Source organism: Empidonax traillii, unplaced genomic scaffold, assembly GCF_003031625.1.
Source record: "Empidonax traillii isolate 1590-97213 ecotype Southwest subspecies unplaced genomic scaffold, ASM303162v1 scaffold24:size2376012, whole genome shotgun sequence".
NCBI classification, from domain to species: Eukaryota; Metazoa; Chordata; class Aves; order Passeriformes; family Tyrannidae; genus Empidonax; species Empidonax traillii.
The window spans coordinates 821816-849144 of NW_020955217.1; the positions used below are offsets into that span (position 1 = coordinate 821816).

General features: G+C 38.2%; 3 protein-coding genes across 8 annotated transcripts in view; 1 reads left to right on the forward strand and 2 right to left on the reverse strand.

Moving 5' to 3' along the window:
• SYTL3 (synaptotagmin like 3) overlaps window positions 1-5629 on the reverse strand; it is a 32811-nt gene extending 27182 nt beyond the window's left edge. Inside the window, exons 1-2 of one of the 4 annotated variants that reach the window (XM_027904624.1) lie at window positions 5614-5629; window positions 5174-5499 (exon numbers count right to left, since the gene is read on the reverse strand). The gene's annotated coding sequence lies outside the window, so the exon portion shown is untranslated. Of the gene's footprint in view, window positions 1-3148; window positions 4395-5173; window positions 5500-5613 lie in introns of those variants that run through there. The other 3 variants (XM_027904650.1, XM_027904640.1, XM_027904632.1) reach the window with 3 other exon arrangements.
• Window positions 5630-5935: 306 nt separating this feature from the next.
• DYNLT1 (dynein light chain Tctex-type 1) lies at window positions 5936-11214 on the forward strand. Its single transcript, XM_027904686.1, has 5 exons — window positions 5936-6061; window positions 8868-8909; window positions 10101-10224; window positions 10428-10505; window positions 10796-11214. The coding sequence occupies exons 1-5, from the start codon at window positions 6035-6037 to the stop codon at window positions 10864-10866; spliced, it is 342 nt and encodes a 113-aa protein (XP_027760487.1). The 5' UTR covers window positions 5936-6034; the 3' UTR covers window positions 10867-11214.
• Window positions 11215-13716: 2502 nt separating this feature from the next.
• The window catches only part of TMEM181 (transmembrane protein 181), a 34197-nt gene continuing 20584 nt past the window's right edge, over window positions 13717-27329 (reverse strand). For all 3 annotated transcript variants that reach the window (XM_027904699.1, XM_027904708.1, XM_027904717.1), the window contains 11 exons: window positions 25942-26022; window positions 24865-24964; window positions 24001-24131; window positions 23306-23397; window positions 22928-22985; window positions 22176-22278; window positions 22025-22076; window positions 21309-21391; window positions 20131-20220; window positions 18466-18532; window positions 13717-17533 (listed from right to left, as the gene is read on the reverse strand). In XM_027904699.1, coding sequence (XP_027760500.1) covers window positions 17455-17533; window positions 18466-18532; window positions 20131-20220; window positions 21309-21391; window positions 22025-22076; window positions 22176-22278; window positions 22928-22985; window positions 23306-23397; window positions 24001-24131; window positions 24865-24964; window positions 25942-26022 — 936 coding nt within the window. In that variant the 3' untranslated portion in view covers window positions 13717-17454. The remainder of the gene's footprint in view (window positions 17534-18465; window positions 18533-20130; window positions 20221-21308; window positions 21392-22024; window positions 22077-22175; window positions 22279-22927; window positions 22986-23305; window positions 23398-24000; window positions 24132-24864; window positions 24965-25941; window positions 26023-27329) is intronic.

Sequence of the window (27329 nt, forward strand, 5' to 3'; positions counted from 1 at the left end):
TATCTAATCTCCTTTTATTGAAAAGGCAAAACATCACAAAACTAAAAGGAAAAACATCTCTAAGGGTCACTTTTATCAATTACCTCTGTCTTTTAAGTCTAGATGAAGAGTTTAATACCAAATAATGCCATTCTCTTTTTTTAATACACCAAAACACTAAAAAGTTATTTATTATTTTCAGCTCAGTGCACTAACAACTTTGGCCCCAAACCGAAGAAGTTTGTATACAAGAATATGAGAAGCATAAAATTCAAACAGAATCCCAGCTGTAGTTTGAATGTATTCTGTGATCTTCATTTTTGCAGAACCCCCACAAAAATATTAAACAATTTTAATATACTTCACAGCAAAGTCAAGACAGAAAATGGTTATTCAATCCAAACCAGCTCGGACACCTCATTAATTTTCAATACTGCTGTCTGGTATCTAATGTGGATTATGAGAAATGTAAGAAAATTATGGTACACCAAATATTAAAGATGTGTACATGAAAACTGGTTAAGCCTAATCTGGAGTAAATACACACAGTCAGGCTCTAGGAAAAAAGGTCTAGATGCTAGGACAGCAGGGTAAAGCTTTCCCAAGGCAGTTACTGCTGTTTCACTGATGGACCTCAGCTGAGAATCTGAGCAACCATCTGTACTGCTGACACTATATTGATTACATTATTTTAAAATACTGAGTTTAATTTAAAAAAACCAAACAACCAAAAACTAAACAAACCAACCCTCACCCACCAAAACTTCATATATAGAGTGACAATGTGTGGTGTTTTTTTTGTTTTTGTTTTTGTTTTTTTTGTGAAACCCTTCAACATACACCAAAAGGACAAAGCATTTCACAGAAGCAGTGTTAAAGGCTAAAAAAAAAAAAAAAAAAAAAAAAAGATTGGTTTCCTGTGGAAACGAAAGAGACAGAGATAGGCATAATCATATTTTATTTCCTTACCAACTGCAATTTCACAGGAAATTACTCATTTGAAACATAGAAAGCCTTAGCAACTTTTTAACACAATATAAGTCACTTTCAAAGGCCCCTACATCCTTCAACTGCTTTCAGGACACAAAGTTTTCCATATACCAAGACTGTTTTGAGAGATGTGTTCCAAAGGACACACAGAATTTTATTTAGAGACGCACAAAACTAACAAACAAAACATTATTTCAGCTATTCAAACTTGTACAAATTTTAACACTGAGATGGAAGGAAGAGCTTAGAACCCCCGTTGTTTCTAATTTGTCTTGCTAAAAGCTATTCCCCCAGGGAGACACAGTTTCTGCCCTAACCAGGGCAGGATCTTCCAGAAGTGCATTCAGCCTCAGCCCGTTGTTGATACTGCAAACATCAAAACCAGCTGATCTAATGTTACTCTCCATACCCTATTCATAGTGATAAATCACAAGCACTGAATCTAGTGCTAGCAGTAAAGTGCCAGTGGGGACCAGGACAGAAAGACTAGAATCGTCTTCTGGTACTAAACAACTGAACAAACTTACTGCAGAGAGAAGTGCCAGGGCCCTCCATCCTACAGCATTTGCCCTGTGCAAAGAGGGAAAAAGCCACCATGGCTCTCTCACCACTGGGCATGATCAGCACAACTGCAGACAAAGCTTAAAATTCATCATGCAGCCAGCAGCTCTAGCAATATTACACCTGCACACTCCTACAGTTGTTGGTTTTTTAATTTTCATGAGATTTCAACTCTTACAACCACTGTGTTCTGTCACTTTTTCTTGCACATCCAAAGGCAACTTAAAATCTGGCTTTATGATGAGCTAGTTTTCAGAAGGAAGTATTAGAAAAGCACTATAACCCCCCAAATGGGAGATAGTTTTTGGTCCCACAACAGACTTGAACTTGTAATCATTCCACAGAAGCATTCAAATTGGACTCTAAAGCTCTCTACCACTGCAAAAGAAGAGCTTTTCTCTTACACCAAAGCTGTCTGCATTAGATTAGGTTTTTGGCAGTAATAAAGAAGCTTCTTCAGTAATGACCCTCTTTGACAGGAAGAAACAACATTATAAACCTTCATAGATGCCCTCCTTTCTTGTTTACTCATTGAATCCAGTTAGCTAGCTGTTCTATGTGGTCAGCTAACCTCGAAGCTGAGCATCTTTTATGTAAAACCAAAACCAGAAGCAACCTCTTTAGTAAATATCATGACAATTCTTCCTTTTCAGCACAAAGTTCACATCAAATATTCTCTTCGAGCATTGTTATAAATTTAAGTATTTATTATTATTACATTATTTATTTTAAATTACAGATGGATCAGTACTTTTTGAAAATATCACACAAAGTCTCAAAACCATGAAGGGAAAAGGAATAACAAACATGCCTTAGGAGAAGGAGACATGAAGGCACTGAGTACAATCTCAATAAAATATACTTTTTTCTTTTATATCAGCATAAAACTATATATAGCTATGCAACTGAAGATCAATCAAGAGGTCTATCTAACAAGATTAAGTTTGTAAAAGGTAGCTTATTTTTTAAGTTTTTAAACTTAGAAACACCTGACTTAGCAAGCTTTTCCTCAAAGCAATTTTACATGTAATGTATTATTGATCTCCTTTCAGATCCTTAAACATTAGCAAAATAGTGACAATTTAATAAGTATAAATAAACTGATCTTCTAAAGTGACAGTCTTCATTGACTTGAGATAATTGGATTACTTCATCCATTAACCCAGAAAATAGACGTAATACATCAGTAGCTAGGACACAGATTAAGAAGGTTCAGAGTAAAAACAATTACAAAAGCCACTGTAATTTGTGGCTATTTTCTATTCTGCTGAGGCCAATCTCATAAATTTATTCTTAGTTAAGAAAATTGCAAATGTTATTTTGTACTACCTGGCTGTAACGGTTTATTTTTAATTTTCACATCCCTGCTTGTGCACATGCAAATTACTTATAAATCCTTTGATAATGCTTTACCAAAATTATGTCTGTGGTAACATCCCACCCCAGAATTTAAAGTAAAAAAAACAAACAAACAAACAGCAAAACCCAACGCAAACAATTAAGTTCCAGTTGTGGCTTTTACATTAAACCCTTGCAGTATGAAAAACATCATGCTAGTAGGTAAAAATGCATCCCTCCGTGCATTATCATACAGAATAGATTAAAACAACGTCCTTACCTCTTCAGCAGCCACCAAAGAAAGACACACAGAAGTAAACTGCTTTTAAAAGATGAGTGGCACTCCTATTATTATCTTTCCTTAAAGAAAACTGGTGGCTGTTCTCCACCTCCTTTATTTGGGCATTGATATTACTGATGTATGTTTAGAGAAACATCCTCAAAACAACTAAAAGCAAATGCACTCAACAAAGAGCTCTAGTGTTACAAAAGCTTTTGTCAAGTCTCTGGTTTTGTTACGAGCAACAAGCAAAGAGAAGATATTAATTTTTCTAAAGTTAAAAAGAGACTCGGCACAAGAGACTATAAAAGCTGACTGATACATTAAAATACGCCCAGTCTTCAAGCCACACGCACAGGAAGAGAAGTGGCTTTGAGTTCTACATAGTTTCTTTTTCTGATACTATAGATGTGAAAATGCTTCTAACCTCAAAGTCTCCAGGACTTGCAGAGAAAACTTGTAACTTTGTAGCGTAAACAGTTCTTTCCTGGAAACAAAAGTAGTTTTCTATTTAGGTCTATATAACAAAGCAATTAGAATAGATAAAAGTTCAAAACAATTAATTTTTATGCACCTGCAAAAAGAAGAAAGTTATTTTACCTCACAACTGGAAATCTGATCTCAGGTAACAACTGAAAGTTAAAATATTATTTGGATTGGATATCCCAATTCAGTCTATTACAGAACTAAATGTGGGTAATGAAGTTCAAAATTACATTCCAATTATTTCAAAGTCTGGTAAATAAAAGAGGCTATTCTTACAGGACAATCTCCTTTCTTGTTTCTGGCTCTGCCAAACTGTATGTACAACACAGAAGCACTCTTAGTGTTCCAGGAGTTTTAAGATTCCTTATTTCTAGCTATAATTAAACAAAGCACAGCAATTTTACTCACATGGCAAAGTTTAAGAGCCTGCATTTTTATAACCTCATGAAGTTAAATAGGTTCAAACATTCCCACCTGTGTTTGTCAAGTTTAATCACCTTCTTCAGCTGCATCATGGAAGGAAAGCAACTGTTAGTGGGGCACAGAGCTGTGCATATATGTGTCATATTTGGTTAATTTGGCCCTTAATTTCAGGCAAAGCTTTAACTGAATGAAAGACCAGAACCAGCCTGAGGATTCTAGCTACCCACAGCAGCATATTAATAGCATGCCAAATCCGGGTTGGGGAACGTTATCCCTACCACCAGCCTTCCCCTAATATTTAAACAAAGCCTTAGTTGCCAGGTATTTAACTCACTGTATTTTTCCTTCTCATCCCTGGATGTGGAAATCTGTCGCAGTATTTTATATGTGCTAAGAATATAACCAAATTGAAGCCTTTTGTGCTTTTGTTCAAACAAGCATCACTTGGTCAGCCTTTCCATAGCCCTCAGCTTTCTGTCTCTGCTTTTTGACTAGTGTAAGCAGACATCAGAAGGCTTGGAATGGGGCTGAGGGTGTGCTCAGTAGCCAGCCACAGTAACCCTGCAGGATGGGCAGAGCTGGTGCTGCCTGCAGGGTGCGCACAGAGCCCTAAAGTGAAGTGAGCGGTCAGGGTCTCCTTTTTCAGGAGGAACAGGAGGCAGAGCCTGACACAGGATTGGACACAAGGTTAAAACTGATTGGGGCAGCTGAGGTCCCATCAGTGGGGCTGTAACTCCAACAGCCTTCTTGATACAATGCCCAAAACTTCATACAGTAGTCCCTCTGCAGCCTTCCTGTAGAGAGGGCAACAGGAATGCTGTTTCCCCCGTCCTGTAGGTTATGTGTCCATTTAGATGCCCAGGATGGCATCTTTTTTTTTTTTTTTTTTTTTTTTTTTTTTTTTTTTTTTTTTTTTTTTTTTTTTTTTTTTTTTTTTTTTTTTTTTTTTTTTTTTTTTTTTTTTTTTTTTTTTTTTTTTTTTTTTTTTTTTCCACAGGACCTGAACAACCCTGCTACTCTGTTGTCTATGAACAGATACTGAGTGAGCTGGTCCTGCCCTGTCTGTGCTTGTAGAGCTGGTTATTCCTGCCTCACTATAGCCCTTTGCACTTGCACCCAGTAACTTATGTCTTCCTTCATCCACACCATTTCTGCAGTTTATCCAGGCCATTCTGAGCCTGACCAGCATCTTCCACTGCCTACAACAGCTCTCAGAGGCTGGTAGCATCAGTAATTTGGACAATCTGTAAACACTGCACACACACGGCATCCATAAACTGTGGCAAGTGTGCCCTTTAATTTCATTGTCCCGATTCTTACTCTGTCTGCTAAAAATAACGTGATCTGCTTAGAACTGTAAGAAATCAGATATTCTTCTGTGGTGTGTTGACCCTGGCTGGACACGGTGCCCACCAAAGCTGCTCTGTCACTCCCCTCCTCATCTGGGCAGGGGTGAGAAAATATAATGAAAAGCTCATGAGTTGAGATAATGACAGCGAGAGTTTTTCTGTATGTTTGGACTTTTTTTTTTTTTTTTTTTCAGTTCCATGGCATACATGAATTCATTTTTTTGAAATGAAGGCATTGATTTCAAGATCTGTTTCCAGAAATAAGACGAAGACCCATCTTCTCTTACAGGGAAAGAGGGAAGGACCTCCCGGGGAGGGACCCCTTGCATCACTGAACACAAACGGCAAGCTATCCGTATGAAAAGCCCAGCCGTGACAAGCCGTGACGAGCCCCCTGTCTCTCAGCCCCGGGGTTTGGGATGTTTGACAGCGCCCCAGCGGTCCCGCGGCGGCGCCGAGCGCCATCTCCCCGCCCGGCTCCCCGTCGCTGTTGCCATGGCAACCGCGCCATCTTGGAGGGCGCTGGGCAGGAGCCCGAGCCCTGCCGGGCGCTCGGCGCGCAGGCGCAGTGCGAGAGGCGGGCGGCGGTGTGGGGGTCGGTGGCGGCGGGAGAGGCTGCACCGGGAACATGGATGAGTTCCAGTCGGGAGAGGAGGTAACGGGATGGGGGGGGGGGGGGGGGGGGGGGGGGGGGGGGGGGGGGGGGGGGGGGGGGGGGGGGGGGGGGGGGGGGGGGGTGTCAGAGGGAGGACATCTTCCCGCCTGGCGCCTCCCTTTAGGTCCGGCGGAGGGTCTCAGGCGGTGCCTGTCCGTCCCGGATCTCACCCGTCCGTGTCCGCCGCCGCCATCGCCCCGATCCCTGCCACCTTTCCCCAGGGTGGAGCCGCGTGTCCCAGACAGCGGTGGGAGACGGGCCTGGCCTTTGTTCTGCCTCCCCCCCGGGAGCCGGCCCCTTGTGCGGGTGTGCGATGGGCTGCTGTCCCCTGGCGGAGCTGCCGCTGCGGGGGCTCGGGGGGAACGCGGCAGGGCATTCCTGGCTTTGTGGCTTCCCCGGCGGGGTGAGGCGGTGTACCATGGCGGCAGGGAAGCCAGTGCGGTGTAGGTCAGGGGGACACTCGAGCAAGGTGTTTCTGTGCGGAAAGAGGAGTTCAGGCTTACGGTGTGCGTGTTACAGGCGCACTGATGAGGCGTCGTACCTCCTTAGCAGGATTCGAGGTGGGATAAATCAAGGGTCTAATTGAGCACCCAGACAAGTACTGCTCTTGCAGGAAGACAGTTTTTCTGTGACACTGTGAAGAGCTGTGACACTGTTGCTGAAGAGCCGCGTTGTGGCTGGGTTAGACAATAGGGAAGCAGGGAGAGGGGCCAAGGCGTGTCAGTCAGGCTTGTGGTGGTCTGAAAGCCTTCTCCTGGTTGCCGGGTTGGGCCAGTGTTAGACATAAATAACATACATAAATTAACATACTCGAACATCACTTTTATAGGTGCTTTCGAAAACGTATTCAATAATTACTAAAGCATAGCACTGCTTTGCAAGTTTGCGTTTGTTGCCTGGGAAGCGCCCCTTTTAAACAAGGCGTTGGAAACATCGTGTCTGCTTTCTTTGTGTCTTAGAGGTACTGCAGGGAAATTGTAACGCTTACACTTTTTTAAATACAAAACAGCGTTTATGCTATCTTATTAAAAGGTGAACTGGCAGTGTTGCATTATTTGGCAGCTCAATTATAGCACATAAATCCCAAAGCTGGATATCAGAAATTTGTTCTCTTTTGTCATCTCAGAAAGGGAAGAAGACTGAAAAGTAACAGCAGCTCTAGAAACATATTCTCAAATCTATTTATTGTTTCAGTACAAATTAGATATTGAAATACCTTCAAGAATTTGGGTTGAATTTAAGTCATTTTACTTTGGTGAACTGTATTTGTGCTCAATAGCGTGTCTGAACAGAGTTCTAGCCTTTGTGAAGAAAAAAGAAAGCTGTATATGGTTTATCATCTTGTCTGACAGCAGCCTTCGTGTCTGCTAGCATGTCTGGCATGCATATTTTTAACTTATGCTCTTTGGGACAGAGTGTTTTGATAATTGTTGCTCTTACTTGACTAAATACACTGGTGCACCTGTAAAATAAACGAGGAAAATAAACGAGGCATATTAAAATTAAAGTTAAGAAGCTGAAAATAAAAGCCAAAATTAAAAAAAAAAAAAATTGCCTCAGCACATAAAAGCTTTTAAAACTGTTGAAGTGTGCAAGCAAATTGGTGCCTACAACGAGTTATAGAAAAGGAATTGCCCGCGTGTCTCTCGGCATGTACTGTTTCTTTTGTCATAGAGAATGATCAGCAGCTCACATCTTTCTGAATGTCACATGTCATTGAAGCCATTTGGCTGTTCACCTTCTGATCAAAGGTTTATGAAAGTAATGCTGAAACTCTCCTGCGCAGGTGTAACTGCATCCTGCCTGCCCATGTGAGTTTTGCTGTTGTTCATGTTTGTCAGCTGGAGGAGCTGACTGACCTCCCAGTGAAGACCCAGTCAACATGTGCTTCATTAAGTTCATTTTTACATCCTTACTCAGTCTTCAGAAATTAATTAGTTTGCTTTTATGTGCACTTCTTTAGCCCTGGTTTGTGAGGTGTGGCTGTGAGGTCCCAGCAGTGACAGTGTGGTGTGTATCTCACCGACACACCTCGTGGGGGTTCCCCATTAGTGCTCCCTGGCCTTGTGAGTGGGTGTCCCAGCAGGAGTGGTGGGTTGTTCAAGCCTCCTGATGTGGGGGGCAAAAAGAGCTGAGAGACTAAAACAAGAAAATCTACCAACCAACCATACATGTAAATGGGTAGCAGTTTTAAGATTAAGAAAATCCTGGGGCCTTTTCTCTCCTTATTCCACCTGCTTAATCTTCTTTCCAGAGCCTGAGAGAAGGTCCAGCGAGCTACATATCCCCCTTGCTTTCCAAGGAGCAGTTTTGTTCTTATCCTCAGCTGAGATTGTCATGACAGTTTTTCCTTCAGCCGAGAATTGATGTTTTGTCGCATGGGTGACCTGGAGATGTAGGTTTCATTTAACTGCAGGCTGTGTCTGCACACTGAGGTTCTCTCTGCGAGCCCACTCTGATGTGCAGACATGGATGCTTATTGTGAAAGGAGAATATATATGTACAGAAGTGCTACATGTTATTTTAAAATCCTTCCAAGTTAAAATTCGAAAACTTTCTTGACTTAAAAGGCCAACTAATATTAGTTTATCTCTTACTTTTCATTACTTTGCTAGGAACGTTAACTTGCCTGGATTCAAGGAGCCAGAGTACGTATGAGCAAATAAAGGAAGACTTAGTATTTTCTGACTTAGCAGAAATCTGACAAGCATAAATTAAACTTTTACTGTATGTTCTTAACAGATCTTGAACTCTCTAAACAGAAGAATGTGCCCACTGATTATTTAAAATTCTGCTTTTTTTGTAGGCTTCCTTTGTTGCTGATGAAGTCAGTAGCATCATTAAAGAGGTAAATTAACATTTTCATTTTGTTGGTGTGAAACTATAGTATGTTGTATGCTGTGTGGTTAAAGGTATTCAGTAAAATCTGATAATAGATATGTAATAGATCTCTAGATAGGTTGCTCTCAAAGTATAGGTGACTTGATATAATCAACGTAGAGACTTTAGGAAGAAATGATACTCAGCTTTACCTGTGATATGTATCACGAATCCAAAAGATAATTAAAATAATTTCATACATGGCTCTCTGGTTGAAGTGCATCCCTATTAGGATTTCTAGGGGGATGTTTTATGTTAAGCCCCATAGAAATAGATTTTATGTTTCAGTAAATTACAGGAGGTTTTTATAGACTGGCTCCATATGCATGTTACTATGTTCTTTCAAGATGCTTTTCTCCAAAGTGAATTCTTGTTTGTTTGTAATGACTGAACTATTCTTGTTGCTAAGAAACATGAATATTCTGTCTAGAAAATTTCCACAGGGATTTGGAATTTCTCTTGTAAACTAGTGCAATCTTTTTCGTGTTGCAAAATAACTCTTTTGGTCAGACTCTGTAAATTGAATACATATGCTTTAATACACGCTCCTGTCTCTTTTGAATTTGAAGTAATTGTGGTTATTTTTTAAACAATTTCTGTGATGAAAAATGTATCAATGAAAAACATGTAGCTGTAATGTACTTTTGTTTCTATCTTGAAGTGGAAACTATTCTCATAAGTAAAATTGATTATTTGGCTGAAGGCTTCTGCTCTGTTAGTAACCAGCAACTACATGGGTCTTTTGTTTTCATTTGGGGATTTGTTTCCCAAAAATGATTCTGCTGAAAAATCTGAATTTCATTTGCACAGAAGAGTATGTGTGAATGAGCCACTGTCACTTGCATTTTTTCATTCTCTTCAGGACTGTTTAAATGCCTTCAGACCCTTTTCATAACTGGCTGCAGGACATTATGATAGAAATTACAAATAGTCTGAATATCACAAAATGAACAGAGGATAGAATCTATGATGCCTGGCTCAGATCCCTGGCTCAGACTCTGACCTGCAAGTTTATAATAATTAAAACTAGTTCCGACAGCCAGTATGGACCAGCAGTATTTAGGATTTTTCTGTGGGTATGGGGTCCATGTTGGAATGGGTTGGTGGGTGCCTTGTAGATGGACCCGGTGTGGCTCCTTTACGTGTGTGTCCCCAACAGGCCATAGAGGGTGCGATAGGTGGCAATGCCTACCAGCACAGCAAGGTGAACCAGTGGACAACAGGAGTGGTGGAACAGACACTGAGCCAACTCACAAAGCTAGGCAAGCCCTTCAAGTACATCGGTGAGCTCCACTTCCCCTTTCCGTGAAAGCTGGTGCAGTCAAGTGCACTAGTGGGTGGGAGAAGATCTTTAGCAAGGGCCATGTCTGTACACTGCTCCTAAGCATGCATATGTGTGTATGTGTATGCTTTGCTGAGCAAAAGGTAGCTGAATGTTAATTAATGTTAGTGATAAATTAATAAAAGCTTCTCTACTGTCTAACAGTGACCTGTGTGATTATGCAAAAGAATGGTGCTGGGCTACATACAGCAAGCTCTTGCTTCTGGGACAACTCCAGTGATGGTAAGGAGCATGACTGTTGGATTTTTCAACTTGCAGCTTTAATGCCAGTCTCTTTAAGACAAGGCAGCATACTTTTTTTCTAAGTGCTGTAGCTTTGGAGGAATAGCATACTGTTTGGTATTTTTTCCATTTGGCTGTGATGCTAACTGGGCTATATATGAAACGCTTAGCTGTTGCAAAAGCTTCGTTTGAAAGATTCTTAAAGTAAACAGTTATAAAGATGCATATGGGGCATGCATTTAATCACTGCAACTTTGTTCTGTTTCTGAAACTCTTCTTTGTGTTTGTAGGAACCTGCACTGTGAGATGGGAGAATAAGACCATGTACTGTATTGTCAGTGCCTTTGGACTTGCAATATAATTGCCTTGAAATCGTTCATCCTCCTCTTTTCTATTCCAGCACTTGATTCCACCTCCACTCAAACTGTGAATACCTGAACAATTTGTTTTTCATGTATTTTTAAAGTAACTTTTCTTCAAACGTAGAAATATGAGAACATGCTGTTACATGGTTTATGTTTGTACCTAGTATCCCAGCAGTGTTTCTATACTTTCTTATCACTTCAAAACTTCTCTTCAAGGTGCTAATAATGAAATCTGCTGCAGTGTAAACACTTTCTCTAGATTTCTTTTCTAAGACCAATATAAATGAGACACTGACTTTCACACTTTGTACTTTTGGTTAGCATTAAATTATTTAAATTCATAACTATTGGTGTGACTCATTTAAACTTTGTTATTGAAAAAAAAGTTCCAGTTCTTTTAATTCTCTTCAAGGTAGTTGAGGTACATACCAGCATACAAAGCACTTTCATAAATTTGCCAAAGTCACTACAGAGTTGCAAGAAAATTAGATTATGTTTATCAGAAAGTAACTTGACTGCATTTTTGGGACTTATTTAATCTGACTGTGTGGTGTTTAGGGCATGGAATGATAACAGAAATAACTATCTTCACTGAATAAAGACAGATAAGAAATTTTTCACATTCTAGAAGTGCTCAGCAAGCTATACCTGGTTCACTTCTGCAGCCAGTTACATGTGTCAAGTAGGTCTTGAACTTACTTGCTACCATCCATGTTGATTTTGCTGAGAGTGAGTGTGATTGAGTTCTGGTATTTGGTGAAACATGATACCTTCTGAAAGGGGAAGAAACTGCCCTGAGGCAACGTGACTAAATAACATGTGAATAAGTCTCCTGCCTTCTAGAGTAAAGTTGGAGAGGAATAACAAGTAAAACAAGTTTTCAGGCTTGGATAAGGTTTTGTCAGCCAATTAAAGAAATGGGAGCATGCTATGAATTTCAGGAAGCCTCTGTGAACTGCTATGCTGCTTCTGTAAGCAGTAGCTCACTGCTAGTGAAGGTAAAAGAATTACAAAGCACAGGGAGGGGGGAGAGTATTCCTGGGCTACATCAGTTTGAGCCACCTGGATTTCCTTCTGCTTTGGAAGCCCTTTCTGTTGTTTTCAGACTCTGGCTCTCACCTAAAGCGGTTTAGAGTGAGATGACTGCTGATACAAAAATGTTTCAACGATCTGGAAAGATGTAATACTGGAAATTCAGATTACAGTGGAGGATGTTTCTGCTAACCTACCAGTTTCAAAACATCTCTGTAAACACATCTCCTTCATGATAAGCCACTTCATTATTCTCACGGATGTCCTAGTGAGTGCAATGGGGTTATACAGAGTGTATGTACCTCAACCTGGGGAGTATGCACCTACATTTCTGTAGCAGAGAGCTCTTAGCATGGGTTTGACTAGAAACAGAACTCTTAAGTATTCAGTGCTAATATTTGCTTCTTGGTGAAGCCATTCAAACATTTGTCCTTTGTTCGTGTTAATAATAGCAAATCCCTGGATTTTTTTTGCTGTTTGTTGGTTCATGCACTTGCTGAGCTGCAGAAAAAAAACCCTTTTGAGATGGTTGTCAGTGTAAAGGCTGTATGGGAGGCAAAACCTGTTGTGTTAAAATAGAAGTTGTGCTATAGAAAGGTAGAAAGTTTTACAGATAGTTTTACATGTTAGCAATAACCAATACTTCCAGTATAACAGTTTTAGGACTACAGAAAGGGGTGTAGGTGTAGAGGTTGTGAGTTTTTTGGGGGATGTTGTCCCTCTCCCATGAATTAAGATAGGGCTTTTCTGTAAAACTGTATAGCCATTGTATATTACAGTTTCAGTGTTCTACAATAATTGATTTTTAAATTTTAAATATCTTCAAACACCTTAGTTTCAGTCACTTTTTTCAGAGACTGCTGGCCAGCTTATCTCCGTGCCAAAGTAAAGCATTTGGTTAATGAGCTTGCAGAGTCCTTGCTCTAGGTAATTAATTGGCCTTAAGAAAAAAAATATTACTTACTGTGGACTGTTCAGGCAGGTACTTATAAAGTTTCTCTCTGGTTCCTGTCTCTCACTGCCATGGCTCTTCATATTCCTACAGCTGTAGAAATTGGGGACATGGCAGCCCTGATCTGGAAGGGAGAAGGAGGAAAGGGGAAGCCATTTACTGTCGCTGCCACAAATGAGTATGACCTGTCTTCCACCACTATGTTAACTAAAACCTAAAGGAAATGGCTTTGGGATCAACTGCTGGTAAATGAGCACTACCATAGCTGATACTAAAGCAGGACTAAGTTGCGTATCTGTTTGTGCAGGGAAGTTTATGGTTGTTTTATTCAGCACACAGAGAGATTTCAGAATATAAAGGAAGGCACCACCCCAAACAGTGATGTGCTGATCACCTGTAGTCTGTCAGCTCTGAGCAGCCTCTTGGAAGATACAGAGCTGTAAGAAGTTGAAGAATGACATTAGCATCTTCACCATCTCTACACCTTTTTTTATCACTGGCACCAACACTCACCAGGGGAGTACTTGTTGCTAGTGTGACCTCAGCAGGCCTTGCAAAGCCACTGCGAAGCCATTTGAAAATGTCGGTCCTCTTTGTAAATCTGGCTAACATATTTAGGGAATTTAGCAACCTGTCCTTCTACCTTCAAGTCCAGGCAGGGTAAAAAAAAACCACAAAAAAACCCCCAACAAACAACACAAAACATCTGTGCTGACACATCCTCTTGGATCCCATCCTTATGCAGTTAACCAAATTTAAATATGCACAAGAAAATGTAAAGTGAAAATATGTGTAAGTCATGAAAATGGTACAGTTCACAAGAGGGAAAGTAAAATTCCCTAGAAGGAAAATAAACCCAAGATACAATATAAAGGTATAAAACTTTATTATGAACATATTTAACAATGATTATGCACATGAATTCTTCCAAGAAACTCAAGCTAAGTAAAATATTAATTTTTCCTTCATTTTCCATATTAGCATGAAGTTTTACAACATAAATGGATATTTGCTGTTACTGGTACAACTTCTGGATACACAGAATATTTAACACATGTCCTCATGCACACTTTCTCAAAACAGCATTTAATTACAGCTTCTCATTAAACAGAGCATTTATCTTACACATTTTTATACCATTTTGGTACACAATTTTTCCATATTATCATTTTACATATTTACAAACTTCTAAAAAAAGTTTTACAGTAATGCAAAAGTTATTACTGGCATAAGCAAAAGGAAATGGGTGGGGAAACTATGGATAAAAAGTTGTCATTTGGCTCAGAGACAATAAATCAAAGTCTTTCCTAGTTGGAACCATTCTCCCCAGTATTGGTACCAGAGGTTCAATGCACTAGCTGTGTCTCACTAGTGTTAAGCCTTAGGCTTCCTCTTCTTTGCCACTCTTGAAAAAGTTTCCAATCAATTCCAACACCAACTGTATTTTTAAAGTAAATACTACAGAAAATAGTTGCTATGAATGGCTCACACTTGACTGATTTCTTAAAAGTCCCTTGTGTTCATTATGTAAGTGAAAGTCTTGCAGTTATTTCATAGATAGCCTCTCCTTAGAGCAGGATCACTGTATGCTGTGGGCCTTTTTGTGTACTTTTCTTGTTTCATACAGTCCGCTAGTGATGGAGATAATTACTTTAGCAATAGTGAAAGGAAAGCATGGCTAGTTTCTTACCCAGATTTCTTCTCTTTCACCCTTAGGTTACAATACTCAGAGGTGAATTTATACCACCTATTTCCAAGCTGTTTTCAATACATATTGTAGCATTCTTCAGATACCATCTCTGCTTTCCAATCGTGGAAATACAATGAGTCAAATTGAGATTTCTTGCTACCAAAACTAGTTCTTCATCTGCTTCACTGCTTTTGTCATCTTACTGTAAATTGAATTTAATGTGACAGTGCTTCAACCAAGCTTACCATAACACTAGCACTTCCAAAATATAAAGCTATTTTGCATGGCAAACATTGCTTAAATAGAATCTCTAAAAATTAACAAGGAAACTATTTTCTCACATAGAGAGAAACTTGCTTTAAGCACAATTTCCCATTCTTCACTTTTCTATTGCCACTTTGAATGTAGTGATGTAGTAAAGTTAATGCAAACAAAACAGCAAGAGAAATGGGCTGAAAATAGCTTAGAAAAAAAACCCTCAAAACTTAGATTATAAATATATTCTTTAGTTAATGAAATCGCAAACCATGACACTATTTCAGAGTTAACTGTAACAACCAGTTCAGACTGTGATAAGAAACATTAGTGTACTTTGCACATTGGTCAAAATTTTCACTCTTTAGAACAATGTGGGAGAGAAATAAATAATATCAGAGAAAAAACATCTGAATATATAAGTATCGTATAATTATCAGTTTTTGAACACCTACTTCCTATACCCACTGTTACTCTAATGGAACTCAAAAGGATTTGGGGTATGCAAACAATCCAAATTGGCTCCCAAGTCTGACTCTGCAAATTCAAATAGCTGTAGGCCTCAGGAAGAGTAAAAATGAGAATAGGCTCTCCAATTTTAGGATACAGAGCATCTCCCTTTACTTGTTAAAAAAAGTCTAAAAGAAAGTGCTGAAGGAAGAGCTTAGTATAGTTCACTGGAACGGAAACCACCCATAATTTGAAATACTTGTGAATGTTTTCCTGTATGTTCTTCTGAAGTAACACCAATTAAGAAATGAAAGGGGAAAACCTCTTCTTCCCCAGCGTTTCCTTGCTTTTGCCATACAACAGTGCTTTGGCTTCTAACAAATAAACGATCCCTGGCACAGAAAGTTTTAAATTTCAGATACTCTCAAAAATTTCATAGCTCTACATAATTGTAGAAAGTTTTCTCTCTCTCTCTCACACACAGTGTCTAAGTACACGTTTTTAGCAGAGCACTGACCTTATCTGAACTATTCTATGATAAAAAGGATGCACCCACATGAAGCAGTTCCTTTGGTCCCCTCTAAGTGAATTGCTGCCCTGTGAAGTCTCCCCTTCGTGATCTTGAACCAAGAGGTTATTGCAATGGGAATGGTCTAGAGTCGTTGTTGCATCAAAGCAGAACAAATCTACTTTTCCCTAATATGATTCAGCAAGTCTAGCAGGACTTCATTGCACTGTTCTGCTTTAAATATTTCAGCGATGAGCACAATTTCCTAGTGCAACCCAGCACCATGTTCTAATACATGAACAGTGCTTTTGAGAGCCTTCGGTAGCAGCAGGGCAGAGAAATTTTACAGGAGTAAATCTCAGTTATGAATCCATGAGAAAAAGAGATACTTTTATACAGGCCAAGTATCTGAGAACAAAAGCAGTTATAAACAAACAGCATCCACTTAAATAAAGAACTGAACAGTAGCGTAGGAGAAAACCAACTTCTAAAAAGAGCAGCAGCATTGTACACGGAATACTTAATTCCCATATAACTTTGTTCCAGCACAGACTGGAATACAGATAATCACAAAATGTGCTAAAAAAGTTCCCCTCAGTACAGGTGGTGACTGTGGTATGACAAAACAGCTGAACTATGCACAGAACATGCTCACAAGCTAACTTAGGCACATTCAATACATGAGCAATGACAATTGTTTCTAGGATGTAGATTAACTATTCCCTAATACAACTTAAGGAAAAATTCTGATGTAGAAAAAAAAAAAAACCTTTGAAAGTGAAATGTTTGGAAATTTGAAATTGCAATTCCCTATGAAACTTTCATACTGTATTCTCGGTAAGTGCAACAATCTCCTCCGGCATACAAAAAGAGCAAGAAGAAAAGTACTGGCTTCCTTCTGAGATTTGCTGTTGTTGAAATATTTCAATTTGAAAACGCTGTTCTAAAAAAACCCATACAGACACTTCTGTTGTGGCAGTAAAGGATGTCATGAAACATACATTACACAAATAATTTTGCACCACTGAGACTATTTTGGCTCACTAGAACTTGACTATCTTGCACCTACAAATCCAGTAAACTTATTAAAAAATGTCTTGAGTCTGTATCACTTACTCAAAGGAAGAAAAGAAAGCTTGTGTTTTCTTGTATTAATTAAAAAAAAAAAAAAAAAGATGAGTTAATTCCCTGCCTCCAGCTCAAAAGACTAAGGTAGAAAACTGAAAGGGAAATGAGGCACTTCATACAGCAGTAGACAATATACAGAGCAGCTAATGCAAATATAACAGATGAATGGCAGTATGCTGTACATCATCCAAAAAAACCCCACCCACAACAAAACCAAAAACAAACAAAAAACACCAAAACCCAGCAGCAAGGAAGCAGTTTGCAACTCGGTATATAATTCGTGAGACTTTGAAATGGAAATAGACTTAAAGATTTTAGTACACAGACATCCTGCTATCAGGCATTTTGTAAGACATGTAAAAATTTTGGTTTTTTAAGTTTTCACCCCAACCATTTCAAGCATTTGTTTTCTCAGTTTTAACTCTGTAAACAGAAACAGAAGCAGGATGTCCTTCCTGGGAGTTGGTGTTAAGATGACAGCAGACTGTAGCGAAGCCAAGGAAGATGTCCATCTAGGAAAACTTCAAAATTGGCTTAATTCCAGCTGAACAAGTCTGTCTGCATTAAAATCAATCACTGTCTGATTCCTCTTTATACTTGGCTCTAATAGCTTGGCCGTTCTGAAGTGGCATTTCTTCATAGTCACTCCTGTGAAACAGATACTTGTTGAAGTTTCTGAATATGGTGTTCAGAGAGGAAGTTGAAAATAAACAGGGAAGTTCTAAACTACACTGAGGCATCAAATTGTTACTTGGGTTAGGAGCTGGTATCTGTTTTTCTTCCTTGAGATATGAACAACATATGAATTTTCTCATGAGGACAATGTGTAATAAAAGTTATTCCAGTAACTAGAAGCCACTTTTCACACGGATTTGCATAGAAGCAAGTTGGCACTACCACTACTCATCTAACTAACCAAAGGCAAGCTAGCCCTGACAATGGATATAGTTAGTCCAGGATGAACTTGTTCAGGTTAGTGCAGCGTTGGTCCCATTCACACTTCCAGCCACTTCAGTGTCTTTGGTAAGAAGCGAAAAATCAAGGGCAGATAAGAAGTGTGTTTCAGTGTCCAGCACAGAGCCACCTGACTGGGATGGATTTCAAGTGCTACTATAATTCTCATGTTACATAAACTCACACTGGAAGTTTTGCCAGACTTGGCTATTCTTAATTCAGAAACTGCTGGACACTTAAGAAGCACCACTCTCCTGCCCTGAAGCATTTACAGGTGAGATGACTCTTTGCTAACTCCACCCGACTCCTGATGTCCTTCCCAGTGTAAGAAGGAAGCCCTTTCCTTTCACAGCTCTTACTGCCTTCACTTCATGACCTACCAGCATCATAATACTTTCTTACCTGTTTGTATCAGTGCCATGGCAATCCCTTTTAGAAACCAAAGAAAAGAGAAAACAACATGCATTCTCACTGCATTTCTGTTTCAGAAAAAGGCTGTATTTCTGTTCTTTAGGCAGAATACTTTCACTATCAAACTATTCACTTATTTAATGAATATGGAGAAGAACATTACCAAAAAAATATACACACCAGAAGTAACTCCCCATAGTATTTTATAATCTTACCCATAAATCACATCATCATCTGAATCATTCAGCATAGAAAAAGCAGGATTGTCTTTCAACTGTGATTCTGGAAGATACAAATAAGGGTTAATTTAGTGTGTTCAGTGTAGAAACGTGACTAGTTCTAACACAGCACTGTAGCAACAGACACAACAACTTCTAAGGCAGTCAGGATTACAATTCAACAAAACTGTATCCAAACAGGAATTCTCTCCTTTAAATTCTCCACCCTTCAGCCACATCATCATGGTATTAAGAGTGAAGGAGATGACATAATTATCTCGGTTTTAGATAGATATTCTCTAAGTTGTATAAGTTGATTTCCTCCCTTGTGCAGCTTCCTATGTCATATTATTTCAATTTGCACATAGATTAATTCAGAGTTCATTATTCTTTATCAAAAGTTCGTACGTATTTAAAAAACACAAACTTGTGGTTTTGGTTATTTCTAAGCTACAAATAGACCGAAATTGGAATCCCTTGACTGTAAGTCAGTGATTATCTAGTTACTTTTCATCCTTGTGAGAGATGAAGGAAGGACTTGTACCTTTATAGTGAAATGAAAAGAAACACATACTTTCCACCAGCTATGACAATTCCCTCTACCTTGTTTTAAGGCCTTCATTTCTTGCACAGTCTGTGTTGCTTAGGTGCAGTTCACAGTTATATGCAAGTAAAATTCAATTTAGCAATTTGCCATAACATCTTTTTCCTGGCAGCCTTTTACTTTCCACTCTCTACAAACAAATATTTCTTGCAACCCAGGAGAAAGTTTTCAATTTTATCCTCATCCAGCCAGTTCTTTCTCCATTCTTAATGGAAAAATAGCATTTTTGGTAACAGTTCCATCCATCTGAAGTCTAAAACTTTATAGAAAGGACCAGCTCCACTATTTAGTGCCTTCCCCCTGCATGCTCTCAGCATGCAAGATATGACTGGCCACTACATAATCTCATCTAGGCTTCCTTTCCCATGAAAGGCTGGACCACATGATCTTTCCAGGTGCCTTTCAGCCTCGGCTCTTCTATAATTCTATATCTTGAACTCAATTCTTAAAGCAGAGAATGGACTCAGTACAAATACTTATTTTTAAAGATCTTTATCTGTTAGAGAGAAATGCTTTATAATCATCCTGTAAGTCAGATTGTATCCTCTACATAGGAATGCCAAGGCAGAAGTGCCACTGGTTCAATCCTTTATCTCTTTTTACATGGGCCCTGTGCAGCCCTCCCCACAGCAAGTTCTCTAAAATTCCTCTCATATTAGAGATCAGCTTCCCTCCTACTTTTCCAACAGCATGTTACTGATTTCAGAGTCCAGTTTGCCAGCATGCCAATATTTAAACTTTCATTAGAACAAAGTCCAAATGAAGTAATGCTGCGCCTTAAGGGCTATCTGTGAGTCAATTCCAAAAGTTGGTGCATTACATGCAAACGTCACACTGACTATTGCTTGATCTAAGTGCATAAGAATGCAAGCCTAGCTCATCAGTTATTACATTTTATGTGTTCCTAATCCGCTCAGGAGCAGTGCAGCTTCTGCTTATGTTAACTCAAAAGAAACTGGAACAGTAACAAGACAACCAAAATATAAAGAGATTGCACATTATCTGCTAATATGGCAGCTCTTGTCATCCAAGTTTGCCAGACAACAGCTTACACTTACCATATAGTGCATTCTTCGAGGGGGAATACACGAAGGCTAAGGTGTAGAGATAGAAGTTCAATAAACCATAAAATGATAAGAATTCTGCTGGTAGTAAGCGTCAAGGAGTGTCAACATAGTTCCACACATATGAACTTTGGAAACAAGACCCAATCCATACACAAGCTGTTTCAATGGAAAGAATGTTTACCTTACTGAAGTTTGAGAGCATGAATGGCTAAACAAAACTGCATGTTTTATATTCAATGACGACTAATGCACTCAAGCTATTACAAGCTAAAGCTCCCACTGAAAACAAAGCTTTAACACAAGTAACAGTTGCTGAGGTATGGTCTACTCGAGCAGTGGTCAGTCAAATGGTTCTGCCTTCAGGGCTGAAAGAAAGCTGAGTAAGAGGGGGTGTTCAGGTGGGTTTTGTTATTTTTATTTTTTAAAAGTTCCTTCTTGGCATAGTAATTAAGAAGGAAGGAGAAAGGACTATCTGTAGATAAAACTCTGAAGATGGTTCCTTGCCATGCTTTTAGGAAAATACCAAAGGCTTTACATATTGTTTTCTACTATTTCTCAACACATATCTAAGCTTATCAGTAAACAGAGCAGCTGCAGTCACACAGGCACTTTCAAAAAGTACAAAGAACTGGGATCTCATGGTTCAGGTCAGAAATACAGGCTGTAATCCTTTGTCAACAGGCATCAGAAATAGTCTTTCTCAAGTCACTTAAATTCTTTGCTATGACCTGTACCACATGTAGACTTGGACCCATATGCAAACAGTGACTTCTAAGCTATTAATTTCTCGTATTTTAGTATGCCCCATGCTGACTGATACACAGGAAACAACTGAGGCAGCAAACACAGCCAAATTTGTCATAATATCTAATTAAAATAACTTCGATATGCACCAGGCATGCCTATCTAAGCTTTCATTCCTTTTGAAGAGTATCAAAAGCAGCTGTGATTCATGTGATGTGAACAAATTAGACTGAGACTGTCTACCTCATAATCTTTACAAAGAGTCATTACAAAGTGCTGACAGAAAACCTTGAACAAAACAGACTTAACTGCAAAAGTCCACCTAAAAGTCAAAGGTCTCAGTCTTAGGTACATCATTCTGAAGTACCTTCTGCAGGAAAACAGCTTAACATTCCTACTTGAGCAGTATCACTACACAAGGATATAATTCTGATAATGAGTCGACAGCTCAGCAACAAAGTTATCCTGTAGAACTTGTGCTCCAAAGCGCAGGTAGAGTATAACAATGCTGTGGGGAAAAAAATAATAAAACACATAGGTGCATTTTGTCTTTAAAACACAAAATTGAAATAGTAGGTTGATAGAAGAGTATATGAGAAAATAATTATGTTAACATGATGACCATTTATTTTAAAATACACTTGCTTTCAAAGTTCTAAATTAAGAAGGACTATTTTGTGATTAAGTCAGCAGTCAGCTGAGTAAAGTGGAAAAACCCCTCAGATTTCATCCACTACATACAATCCAATAATCAACAGTAATTTGAAGTAACAGTTTGGAGTGGGGGAGACAGATATTAACAATAATCTAAGAAACTATTTGTAAACTTCTGCTTTGACTTAGGTTTACAAAACTCCAGAACAGGGGAATGGTGCACTTGCAGACCACTCAGCAGTAAACATCTCTGCTAAGTGAACCTCTAAATCTTGCGGTGCCTTGCCACGCTAATAGCAATAATATAAACTTTGCTCAAAAAGCCTCAAGAAAGGTTAAAAAATTAAAAAATACTTGCCAAAACAGCTATATCAAAGACATTCTTCAGTTTCATTGACAATTTTATTATCGACAAAACGCACTCAAAGCTCGGGAAAAAAGGCTATAAAAGTTACAATTCTGAGAAAGGTACTTTGAAAAGCCTTACCTAATGACAAGCACTACAAATGTTAATGCAGTCAAGAATTTTAACCTGAGATCTGAAAAAGATTGAGAAAATTGTTATTAGTGAATTTACACCTGCATCTAGGAGAAACAAGCCTGTGTGGGGAAGAATAAAAAAAAAAAATATTCCTTACCAACATAAGGCATGTTTCGAAGTTCTGAGCATGCCCTCACTATCAGGAACAAAAGGTAGAGAATGTATGTGGTTGCCACCACAAGGAAGAAGATTTTCATTCCCTATAAGAAAAGTGTTAGGTTTTATTATTTAATGACATTTGGTCTATTCCTCCTTTCCTATATAGAAACCATTATTTCCCAAAGACAACACAGAATGGTCCATTTATGCAGGAAAAGTTGGTTCATGAAATGAGGATGGTGACACATCCAGGTCAAATTTTAAGGAATGTAAAGAAAGGATATTTTATAGAAACAAGCATTTTTCACCAAAATCACAGTCAGCTGAATCACCATGATTTTCTAAAAACACAGCTCCCAAGAACAACACAAGGACCCAAGTACATCAGATCTTCCTTTACAACAAGAAAGTCTGAAATTTACTAGGACAGACGATCTTGGCAGGAGTAAAGATATACAAAGCTGACTTAATAAGAGGCTTAAAAAAACTTTTCTTTCAATCTCAACAGTCTTGTGGTGTTGAGTCTCCAGATTTGCAGGACAAATAGCTCTTCTCAATATGGAGGTCAATATGGTCTATTAATCTATCTAAAGCAAAATTAAAAATACTCTAGTCAGAGTAAGACCATTTGACAAGCATTTTCTATTTTCTAAATTGTGTTGTAGATTTTTATAAAAGAATAAACTCCATCTCCTTGTATTGCCCAACTCTACCTGACAATTTAGTAGCAAGAAAACATTTTTGACTTACCTGGAAATTACCTGTGTCAACCCTGTATTGATATGTAGGATCATGTACTTCATTAACGCTAGAAAAGATTCAAAATTAAAAACTGGTATGTGCACCATTCCAGACAAGGTCAAAAGGACATACTGACCAAGAAATGCACTCAAAAGAAAACATTTAAAGTTACTATAAAGATTTTCGCCATATAAGTCGGTGCCATTATTTTGAAAGGAGCCATGACAATTTACTGTATATAACATTCACATTCCATTTGGAAGAAATATGGAAGATTTAAATTGTAATCGTGTCTAATCTCCCCATTTGTTTTTTAGAAAACGCATTTCTCTACATTTCTTGAACACTCGCAGCTTGTACTTCTGCCCTAAATTTTAAATTACTTACGTTTGCCATATGCCCAGTGTAACAGAGGCCAGCCACAATAGTCCAACTATGAAGAATTTGGGCAGATAGAAAGTTAAGCACTTCCTTTCCCCCTGTTGAGAAAACAATAGTGTGGTGAAGAAGTGAACTACATTTGAGATTTTATTAATTCTTGACAAAATAAAATAACTGCCATCTTTGTTTCACTCAACATGAAATAGATTAAGACACTCATCTTCGGTATTTTTATCCTGCACAGGTGGTTTAGAGAAGACATAAAACTGAATCATCATTTGTGTTAATAAGATCCAGTAAAGTTGGAGCATCCTACTTATAAGGTCCCACATATTTCACTGGCAATACAAATAAAGAAACATGCTCCAGAATTCATACTTCTCTTTAACAGTATTTTAAACTAGTTTAAAAAACCAATCATCTACCACACAGAACAACAAAACCCTTCAAGCAAGAAAAAGCATAATGGCATGATGATTCTGAAGACTGTCCCATCTACCTCATTTAGACTTGGTAGACTCAAGATAATCTACTTCACCATAAATCATTTTAACACTGAAGCTTCATATGTCACATTGTACTTTATGAATAAAATAAATGTCTCTCTTTAAAATATTTGGTTTCATTTTTGTCACCTTTTGAGAACTGAAAAAAACAAGTACTGTCTTCTCAGTTAGTAGTAGATACTGATGCACCCTTACCTGTACTCTTATACCATGGTAGACACAAAGCCAGAACAACAACAAAGCACACAGAAACAGTGACTGGAATAGATCATCCAGCATTCCAGGAAACCAGCTGTTCACCAGAAAAGAAAGGGGGAAAAATGGATCTGTAACAAAATAAGAAAAAAAACAGAAGTTAAACAGAGAGAAAAAACCCTTTTGTTATAAAAAGTAAAGCAGAATGTATCTTGAGAGGAACAGAAAAACCTAGATTTTTCAAATTACACCAGTAAATGAAATTGAAATTTTCTTTATCTTAAATGAATTAATAAAGAAAATGGTGCCTCCAGCAGCAATCCTCTGTTCTGTAGAAATAATCTCAAATGGTTGCCAACATTTCTAAAATATTTCAGGTTATTTTAGACTTTCTACTAAACCACTGTTAATGGTGATGACTTAAAAATTATCACACAATGATTAAAATGCAAATATTCTTTTAGTACTGCTAGAAAGTGCTAGAATTTGATGTGTTTTCCTGCACTAAAAGTAGCCTCCATTTTTAGCTGAAGTGTGTGTACCTGAAAAATGAAGACGTAAGACTTAGCAGATGAACAGAAATTTAAAGGTTCAGTATGGTAGGCACCTATTCCAATCAGAGCTTTAAACAAATAGTTGACATTGATGTGAGTAAAAAGACTGAAATCCACCTACTCATTATGCCCTTGAATTTGCTACACTTGAAAAAGGTGGTTTAGATTTTTTTTATTTATTTTTCTGAAGCCTTACAAACAGTTGCTTATAAGTTCAAGGAGCAATTCCATTTTGCCTCTCTCTTTTGTCTTTTTTTTTCTATTTCTTTTTTAAAAAGGAGCTTTTCAAAAAACTCCAGGATACAAGTACCATTGTAAAGCAGCAACAGAGGAAGTAGGATGGACATCCATTTCTGTTCAATACCCCAGTCTCTCATGGAGAACTTCCGCAGAGAATGTGCAAACAGACACTGTAAAACAACAACAACAACAATTTGTAAGGAAGGAATACAGCCTTAATGCTTTAACCAGAGTTAAGAGCACATTTCAAAGGCTATTTCATGAGGTCTTTGTCGCTGAGAACACAGTAAAACGTGAGCCAGGTCTCTTAGCTTCTTCTTCAAGTTTGCTGTTTGACCCCAATGCAAATTACATAATTTCTCAAGCAAACTGAGAAGTAAACCAGGTAGTACTGTGGAAATCAACAATGTGTGAAAAAAAATGTTGCCTCATTACTGGTCACACACTATCATCAAGTTCCATTTAACCTGACTTTTTAAAAAAGCAACTTGCAGTTTATATTCACAGTTACCTGCTAAGTGACATCACCTATGTGAGAAAAATTATGCAAGTGTACAGTACTTTGGTGTCCCTACTCTGAAAATGTAACATTTTAGATTTTTTTTTTTCCGCCATGCACTTCTTTTCCAGTTGGAAAGAAGAGGTTGGAAGGGAGAGATAATCTAAATCATAGCATACTTTAGGTTGTAAGGCACCTCTGGAGGTCATCTGGCTCATCCTCACACTCAAGGCAGTGATAACTTTAAAGTTAGATCAAGGTCATATTCAATTGAATTTTGCTCATTTTCAGAGACAAACAGCCCACACTCTGGCCATCCTATTCCAAAGTCTGAGCCTACCTGTACTGCAAAAAAATATTTTTTCTAGCATCTAATCACAGTTTCCTTTGTTAAAGCAAAATTCTTTCTGTTTAATCCAAAATCAGAGTCTAGAAAAGTAAGTTTTGCCATTTATCCTATTTTCTTAATGTCCCTTTAATACCACTTGTAAAAACATAAAAGCAGCAACTACATAAGTATTCAGCAACATTTTTTACACCCATCCAGCGATATGTCTACCCAGCTGCCTGGGGTTACACAGCACTTATAGAGCAGTGTTATCAGCTGTCTATATAATATACTCCAGAAAAACTGAAACAAAATCTTACCGTGACCATGAAAGTAAGAACTACAAAGACAAACCGGAACCATATTTCCACTTGTGAAAAAGTTGGATTGTAGGTCTTCCACTACAAAAAAATAAAAGAAAAAGGGTCCTATGAACAATGTTTTGACGCGGTACATATGACATTGACGATTAGCACTTTATGCAGATATTGGAAAGTTCTCAGGCTTTTCAAAATGTAATGGTATAGCCAAATGTCACAAAGATGAATTCATGCCCACAGGACTATCTGATGAAAAGATAAGCAAAGCAGCCTAATAGCCTTGCTTCTCTTTTATCCTGCCACTTTGTAACATAATCAATGCTGTCATATGTTAAAGCAATTCTCAGGGCAAAAAGGACATTTTCTTCATTGATTTCAATTGCACTTTCATTCAAAGTTTGAATACCAATAAATGAGTAAATCCAGTGTGTTCTTCTTTATTCCCAAGGTCAGTTGCATAAATAGACTATGAAGAGATCAATAAGGTGCAGGGGAACTTCCCATAAGGGGTTTGTTTTCTTAAAGCTTGTTCACTTGTATCAGAAGTGGAAAAAAAGAAAATCACAATAGGGAAGAATAAATGAGCTTACTAGAAATATTAAAATCTTTTCACAGGTTAGGGGGAAAAGCTCCTTCTTCTCCTCTAATTACTAGAGGGGCACAAACATTAATCATAACATGTCAGTTTGCATAAACTCTCCTCTGTCAACAATTTATCTCATACCTGGCATGCTTCTGTTTTGAAGCCACTTTTGAAATGTAAACTCCCTGGTACAACATATGCTCTGCTCATGTGAACAAGAAGCTTTACCTTTCATTTTAAATTGTAAATGTAGAATGAAAATTATATGTAGAGAATCCTATTATACAAAAGGCAATCTATGATTTCCACTGAGGTCATCATAAACAATTGTAATAATGAAATAAATTTGATAATTTCAGTTGCTGCAGGAAAGCAGGGCTTTGGGTTTGGGGGTTTTTTGGGGTTGCACAGAGGTCTGACTTAACGCTAGCCTGCAAAGCAAGATAATAAACTATACAACTGTAAATGCCCCAACACTTTGTCCTGTTCGAAATCTGGAACTAAACAAAGGGTTTGTGAGCTTAGGGGTTTTTTCCCCTTAAAGCTTATTTTTAATGATGTGCTCTATGCACTACAAATATTAATATTTAGAAAGTTAATTTAGCATATAAAAAAACCATTTTTGCTTTACAGTAAGATTTTTGCTTGCTACCTGCTCTGACATTCCAAATGCTATATACAGGTAGAATACAGCATAGTAATGTGTATTATAAACTTGGTTTCGTTCCATTTTCTCCCAGTGCAGATTTCTTTCTGGAGCCAATCAACACACAGTGATGATGTGTTTCATAAGCAGTAATGAGGT

Excerpts from the sequence above, each read along its gene's own strand:
- DYNLT1 (XM_027904686.1), top strand. The coding sequence starts at position 6,035 with ATGGATGAGTTCCAGTCGGGAGAGGAG. Across the intron at positions 8,910-10,100 it reads TCAGTAGCATCATTAAAGAG|GCCATAGAGGGTGCGATAGG; the intron begins GTAAATTAACAT and ends TGTCCCCAACAG. Across the intron at positions 10,225-10,427 it reads CAAGCCCTTCAAGTACATCG|TGACCTGTGTGATTATGCAA; the intron begins GTGAGCTCCACT and ends ACTGTCTAACAG.